Raw genomic sequence first — 7397 nt, forward strand, 5'->3', positions numbered from 1 at the left:
AATGACGGCGGAGGAGGAAAGGGATACGACGGTCTTAAGCTCCCCCTGTAGTGATCTTGTGGGAAAGCTGCTGCGGAATGTCGCGTCGCTTCCTTTTTCCTTCTTCCACGTCCACGTTCACTTGCCGTCCTCTGCTCTGTTTTTGACGCCATCTACTACAAAAAAGAACACCGCCACTCATGAGGCACGGGTACTCTTTGATAAAAGTGAAGAGGATTGTACAGGAAAGTCGGTGGTGGCGCGACTCGCCGGTGGCTTAGAACCTGCTGTGCCCTTTGCTGTAGGATCGCCTTTAGTTGTGCGTTGTGGGGCAACATGTGGGAGTTCTGCAGGGTATGAAGGTGTGGTGGCAGACGGGATGCCGTTTGGACATATTCAGTGCCTTCTGCGCGTGTGTACAAGAGGGGGGAGAAGTGACGGCAGTGAAGAACCGGAGGAAGTCGCAACAATACCCAAGGCGTGCAGCGAGCCCCCCGAATCCCTCATGCACGAGTCTAAAGCCTTTCCCGTGGCGACAAATGACCGTGAGAGCAATAAGAGAGAAAACGTTAATGATTGTCACGGCACTCCAAACGGAATTTTAGAATCATGGAAGCTTGGCGTGAGTTTGGACCCAAAGATACCCTTTTATGTGAGGACGATGACAGAAAAACGACCTGCTGCAGCCTGCACTGGCAGTACATTTGATGATGTCTTGTCACCATCTAGATCATGCGGTTATACCCTGTTAGGGCGAAGGGATTGTGAGACGTACATTCTGCCTCAGCGCGAGTTGCTTTTTTCCTTTTATGCTCCTGCGGAGGTGGTTACAATGTGTGCACAACAAAATGAAGAGCGAATGCGGCGACAAGCGGCATTGGGCTATAGTGGTCCGACGCACGCGTTTGCAGAAGGTCCACGGACAGCGAGTCGACTTCTGCAGGGAGCGCATTGCAATCATGTGGCGGCAGAGGAGGCAGCGGTAGCGGCGGCGTCCAAATATGGCACTAATTGTGGAGCCACACCGCAAAACGGTCCTGTCGTGTATGAAGTTCGGGCGCTGCCGGGTGACGTTGTGTTTGTCCCGCGGGGATGGAGGTACAGTGTGGAGCGTATTGTTGGTACGGCCATCATGAACGCCGCTGCCACGTCCACGCCCACAGAAGGAGTGATGACAAGGAAGAAGACGGGATCTGATGTTTTGCCATACGGAGAAATGAGGACTGCCTTCATGCATAAAAAACCCTCGACGCTTGCATCCTCGTTGGGGAAGGTGCGCAAGGTGTCTATAAAGACAGAATCACAACTGAGGTGCATGGAGGCCGCGGAAATATGTGGAGTTAAAGTGGAGGCCTTTTTACTGTGTTACAAACCGTATCCTGTGTTATCTGCCGAACAGGCCGCCGCATATGTCCCCTCCAATTATGTGCGCCGTGGCGTCGAGGAGTTTTACGCCAAGGGTGGGAATGACGTATTTCACAAGTACGTGTAATTTGTTACATGGGCCTTTAAGAAAGAGGAAGAAACAGTGAGGTGATGGTGGTCGCCGTCGTGTTGGGAGGGTGTAAATCGGTGTCTTTCTTTTTGTTGTTTTTGTTTTTGGTGTATTTGTTGTTGTTTTGTTTTTATCTTTTGAGTTCTTGTTTTTGTTCCTACAGCCCATATAGAGGTATTTTATTAAGTCAATATTTATATATATAATGCTCCGAGTGTGCAACAACGTGGAGGAGGCGCTCGAACTGAGCAACCGATGGCAGATTCCGTTACTTATATTTGTGCAAAGCCCTCCTTCAGAGGTGGGGAGGCATACTGATGCTTTTGCTTTTACAGAAATGTATACAACGTCTTCCCGTGGAAATAGAGTAATAAAGCCAACTTTTATGTTGGGCAATGGGCCGCTGGCAAGCAATGGAGGGGCGCAGCGGAAGGTGTTGGAAGCTGTGTTGCATCAATCCCGTTTGGATTTGGTGACAATTGTGCATTTTATGGAGGCAGGCTCGGAGGCACATAATCTCTTTATTGCTGCCGTGCCAGAGGCCAGCAACACGGTTCCACGTCTTCACGTGTTTCCATCTTCCCTACGAGAGCAGCCACGGATTGTGTTGCATGGCGTCGCTCTTACCCCTGGACGTATTTGTGATGCCATTCGTTTTGGGTTGCAGATGCCACCTCCAACAAAAGTTGCGAGAGCGAAGGAAGAATTCATGCGGCAGGTGGAAGAAATGAATGCGGCAGTTGCGGAGGGAGGAAGTATGGTGCTGTCAACGGGGGTTGGAATCACTGCTACTTGTGCAAGTGGAACGGCGTCTGGCACTGTTGCTGGGAGTGGGAGTGGGGGTCTCAAGGGTCTTCACTTCATTGAGCTTAACGGCCTTGATAAGAGGGAATTTGTCGTCACATCACCCGGCATGACGTTGCGTACCGTGTGGGTGAAGGTCGAGCAGGCCCTCGGCCGGGAACGGCAGGTGGCAGGTGGGACGGCACGTTCACACGGAGGCCAAACGTTCGTCTTGCACATCGAACCACCCGAGACGGCCACCCCAAACTCCACCAGCGGCGAAAAGGCGACTGGCCACGTGGTGGTTGATTCCGTTGAGGCCGCTGCCAAGATTGAAATTCACACAATGCCACACAACACAAAAGTGACGGTGGTGAGGAACGAGCCGAGTGCGACGGGGCCACAGCCAGTTGGGCCAAGTTGCGGCAGAGAGCCTCAAACCGAAAACGGCGAAAGAGAAAATGTGATGAGGTGCGACGGCGGTGTGTGTAGAATCGGTGGCAATTCTTTGAGCGGGGAGCCGAACATTGAACAACAGAAAGACGCCTTGCCTCCCACAGCCTCTGCTGTGGAAGAGAAGCAGGAGACGAAGCCGGCGCACAATTCTTCTATTAACAGAGAAAATGCCCGTATACATGTGCGTTGCTCCCTTCCGAGCGGCGGCGCCCACATGGTGGATGATCTTGACCCCGCCGTCGCCACCTTATCTACACACCTACGCCGCCCAATTGCAGGGTTGATCGGCCACGATGCCTTTGTATTTGCTCGAGTGTACCCGCCACATCGCTTTTCCCTCGAGGAGGAGACAAAACCCCTTGAGACCCTTGGGATGCGCAGCTCGTCCGCCCTGCGAGTCGTGCCTACTGGAGGCCCACCGAATGCTCGACAGGAGCCGAAACTCACAGAAGTCAACAAAATTGGGTTATTTGGCCTCGTTTCCTCGTTGCTGCGACGCGCCGGTGCGTCAACTCCCTTTGTTGGGACAACCCAAACAACAGCGTTGCCATTCGGTGATACGCGTGCCGCAGGGACAACTGCACAAGGGAGTCGATTCCGCACGATGGCCGAGATGCGTGCAAAGGAGGAGGAGGAAGAAAGAAGACTTGCTGCCGAGTCTATTGCGTCGGCGGATCTCACAAAAGAACATCGTCGGAAGAAGGCGAACCGGTATTACGGTGGGGGCTCCACAGAATACGCTGGATGGGACGACAACGAGTTGGAGAAGGAAGATGGGAAAACAGACGGTGAGAGCGACGTCGGTGAGGAGGCTACGGACCATGCCAAAAAGAATGCATAGTGTTTACCTTTCAGCGTGCCAGACGATGATATGCAACAAACCGAAAAGAAAAACAAACAAACAAACAAAAAAAAAAAAAAGAAGTGATGAATGGATGAAGGTGGGACAATATATATACACACCACTAGAAGTAGTAGACGGGGGAGGTGGAGGAACGAGACAAACGAGCGAAAAAAAAAAAAAAAAAAAAAAAAAAAAACTATTCAGAACTCTGCAACAACCATGCAAACACAAAATTGCATCAAATACACACACGAAAAGATAAAAAAAAAAAAAAAAAAAAAAAAACAGAAAAAAACTCAAACCAAAAATACGAGACAAAATACATACATATGTGTGTATATATACATATGTGAGGAAAGAAAAGGAAAAAAGAAAAAGAGAATATATATATATATATATTTATAAACATTTATCATGTTCTCTATACTCTTACGTTACTCAATATATATAAATACATTATGGTTTGCCATCTTTTTCTCTTCTGGTCTTCTTTTTTTCTTCTTTTCTTTTTTTTTTTTTTTGTTTTTTTTGTCATTTATCACTTTTAATGAGCGAATGAAATTTGACTATTACAACCACAAATACAATCAAAAGACGGGGTAAAATAAACATTAAGACGCCTTGGTCACCAATATCATTAAAACACAATAGGAAAAATAACATCCAATTCCACAAAGGAGAAACCAACAAATATAAATAGAAAATTTATTTCAACGAGAGAACTACCAGCAAAAACAACAACAACAACAAAAAAAAACGACTGCATAAATGAACCTAATGATTGCAAACAGGTATTGCATTAGTCAGAAGATTGGGGCGGGGTCGTTCGGCGAGATCTTCCGCGGCACAAACATGCAGACGGGCGAGACCGTGGCCATCAAGCTGGAGCAGGCGAAGACGCGCCATCCACAGCTTGCCTTTGAGGCCCGATTCTACCGCATTCTCAACGCAGGCGGCGGGGTCGTGGGCATCCCCAACATTCTTTTTTATGGCGTGGAGGGCGAGTTCAACGTGATGGTGATGGACCTGCTGGGACCCTCGCTCGAGGACCTTTTCAGCTTCTGTGGTAGAAAGCTGTCGCTGAAGACGACGCTGATGCTGGCGGAGCAGATGATTGCGCGCATCGAGTTTGTCCACAGCAAGAGCGTCATCCACCGTGACATGAAGCCGGACAATTTCTTGATGGGCACCGGGAAGAAGGGGCACCACGTCTACGTCGTTGATTTTGGTCTCGCCAAGAAGTACCGCGACCCCCGCACGCACCAGCACATCCCGTACAAGGAGGGGAAAAGCCTGACGGGAACGGCACGGTACTGCTCGATCAACACGCATCTTGGCATTGAGCAGAGCCGTCGCGACGACCTGGAGGGCATCGGCTACATCCTGATGTATTTCTTGCGTGGCTCACTGCCGTGGCAGGGTTTACCAGCTGCAACCAAACAAGAAAAGTACGTCGCGATTGCTAAATGTAAAATGTCTTTATCGCTAGAGACGCTGTGCAAGGGCTTTCCCGCGGAGTTTGCCGCGTACCTCAACTACACCCGAGGCCTGCGCTTCGAGGACAAGCCGGACTACAGCTACCTGAAACGGCTCTTCCGAGAGCTCTTCATTAGGGAGGGATACCACGTGGACTACGTGTTTGACTGGACGCTGAAGCGCATCCACGAGAGTCTTCAGGATGAAGAGAAAGAATTGTCTAACAATTAGTTTAAGGGAAACTTAATATGGGCCGCAACATGCACAAAATGCCTGAACAAAGCGGCTTAAATACTGAAGAAAAGTTGGAGAGAAAAATCTACTTGTAAACAACAATTGAAACCTTAAAAAAATATCGGATGATATCAGGATAAAGGAAGCAATGACGAAAAAAGTAAAAATAATACCCCAAGCAAACAATTACCGCCTTTTTTTTCGTATGTTGCCGGCAAGGTAGGAGTGAACGTCACACAAACACCTCACGCAACACACGATGAGCTTAGAGCTTCGAGTGGGTAACCGCTTCCGCCTCGGCCAGAAGATTGGGGCGGGGTCGTTCGGCGAGATCTTCCGCGGCACAAACATGCAGACGGGCGAGACCGTGGCCATCAAGCTGGAGCAGGCGAAGACGCGCCATCCACAGCTTGCCTTTGAGGCCCGATTCTACCGCATTCTCAACGCAGGCGGCGGGGTCGTGGGCATCCCCAACATTCTTTTTTATGGCGTGGAGGGCGAGTTCAACGTGATGGTGATGGACCTGCTGGGACCCTCGCTCGAGGACCTTTTCAGCTTCTGTGATAGGAAGCTGTCGCTGAAGACGACGCTGATGCTGGCGGAGCAGATGATTGCGCGCATCGAGTTTGTCCACAGCAAGAGCGTCATCCACCGTGACATGAAGCCGGACAATTTCTTGATGGGCACCGGGAAGAAGGGGCACCACGTCTACGTCGTTGATTTTGGTCTCGCCAAGAAGTACCGCGACCCCCGCACGCACCAGCACATCCCGTACAAGGAGGGGAAAAGCCTGACGGGAACGGCACGGTACTGCTCGATCAACACGCATCTTGGCATTGAGCAGAGCCGTCGCGACGACCTGGAGGGCATCGGCTACATCCTGATGTATTTCTTGCGTGGCTCACTGCCGTGGCAGGGCCTGAAAGCGCACACGAAGCAGGAAAAGTACTCTCGCATATCCGAGCGCAAGCAGACAACGCCCGTGGAGACGCTGTGCAAGGGCTTTCCCGCGGAGTTTGCCGCGTACCTCAACTACACCCGAGGCCTGCGCTTCGAGGACAAGCCGGACTACAGCTACCTGAAACGGCTCTTCCGAGAGCTCTTCATTAGGGAGGGGTACCACGTGGACTACGTGTTTGACTGGACGCTGAAGCGCATCCACGAGAACCTGAAGGCGGAGGGGTCCGGCCAGCAGGAACAAAAACAGCAGCAGCAGCAACAACGAGAGCGGGGGGATGTAGAGCAGGCGTAGCCCACCTGCACAGTCCGGGACCCTTGTTCCGCGCACTGTTTGTACGACGTCTTTGGACGTCCCACACGCTCCATTGTTGAAAATATCATTAATTTTAGGAAATGAACATTCTTCTCTTGCTTTGAGCACGAGGAGGTGCGTGCACGGTGATGTGTGGTGGCAGGTTAGGTGAATAGAAAACACCCGCTGTCTCCCTTTTTGCCCTGTGTGCCTTACTCGGCGCTCTCTCCGTCGTGCTTTTGAGGCCCTCTCCGTACGCGTTACTGTTCCCATGCTACGGTTTATTGATGTTTGCGCCCTGTCGCCCCTCCCCACGCCAGCGGTGACGACGCGGCGATTCGGCTCTCTCTTTGTGCGAAGAAGGGGGGACCCGTCGCATGAGCGGCGTGCTGTGCGGGGTGTTGCCCCTCTTCCTGCCCCCGCCAAAAAAATGGGCGCTGCTTTTTTTTCTCCTCTTTTTTTGCCGGCAAGGTAGGAGTGAACGTCACACAAACACCTCACGCAACACACGATGAGCTTAGAGCTTCGAGTGGGTAACCGCTTCCGCCTCGGCCAGAAGATTGGGGCGGGGTCGTTCGGCGAGATCTTCCGCGGCACAAACATGCAGACGGGCGAGACCGTGGCCATCAAGCTGGAGCAGGCGAAGACGCGCCATCCACAGCTTGCCTTTGAGGCCCGATTCTACCGCATTCTCAACGCAGGCGGCGGGGTCGTGGGCATCCCCAACATTCTTTTTTATGGCGTGGAGGGCGAGTTCAACGTGATGGTGATGGACCTGCTGGGACCCTCGCTCGAGGACCTTTTCAGCTTCTGTGATAGGAAGCTGTCGCTGAAGACGACGCTGATGCTGGCGGAGCAGATGATTGCGCGCATCGAGT

General features: G+C 51.5%; 5 protein-coding genes across 5 annotated transcripts, besides 7 other annotated features; all 5 read left to right on the top strand.

Annotated features, from left to right (window-relative positions):
* Positions 1-1471, top strand: Tc00.1047053507541.10 (hypothetical protein, conserved; the record flags this gene model as incomplete). Its single annotated transcript, XM_800048.1, has 1 exon — positions 1-1471. A coding segment is annotated over one exon (1471 nt), but the record flags the coding sequence as incomplete, so codon positions are not given.
* Positions 1-7397: a sequence feature (heterozygous, non-Esmeraldo-like haplotype).
* Positions 1553-1630: a sequence feature (T-rich).
* Tc00.1047053507541.20 (hypothetical protein, conserved) lies at positions 1680-3554 on the top strand (the record flags this gene model as incomplete). Its single annotated transcript, XM_800049.1, has 1 exon — positions 1680-3554. One exon carries the CDS (start codon positions 1680-1682, stop codon positions 3552-3554), a length of 1875 nt encoding a protein of 624 aa, XP_805142.1.
* Positions 3598-3637: a microsatellite.
* Positions 3725-3753: a microsatellite.
* Positions 3811-3852: a microsatellite.
* Positions 3938-3963: a sequence feature (AT_rich).
* Positions 4045-4087: a microsatellite.
* Positions 4326-5264, top strand: Tc00.1047053507541.30 (casein kinase, putative; the record flags this gene model as incomplete). The annotated part of the gene is made up of 1 exon (XM_800050.1): positions 4326-5264. The coding sequence occupies one exon, from the start codon at positions 4326-4328 to the stop codon at positions 5262-5264; it is 939 nt and encodes a 312-aa protein (XP_805143.1).
* Tc00.1047053507541.40 (casein kinase, putative) lies at positions 5527-6519 on the top strand (the record flags this gene model as incomplete). Its single annotated transcript, XM_800051.1, has 1 exon — positions 5527-6519. One exon carries the CDS (start codon positions 5527-5529, stop codon positions 6517-6519), a length of 993 nt encoding a protein of 330 aa, XP_805144.1.
* Positions 7031-7397, top strand: Tc00.1047053507541.50 (casein kinase, putative; the record flags this gene model as incomplete). Its single annotated transcript, XM_800052.1, has 1 exon — positions 7031-7397. A coding segment is annotated over one exon (367 nt), but the record flags the coding sequence as incomplete, so codon positions are not given.

Source organism: Trypanosoma cruzi, genomic scaffold (genome assembly GCF_000209065.1).
Source record: "Trypanosoma cruzi strain CL Brener 1047053516075 genomic scaffold, whole genome shotgun sequence".
NCBI classification, from domain to species: domain Eukaryota; phylum Euglenozoa; class Kinetoplastea; order Trypanosomatida; family Trypanosomatidae; genus Trypanosoma; species Trypanosoma cruzi.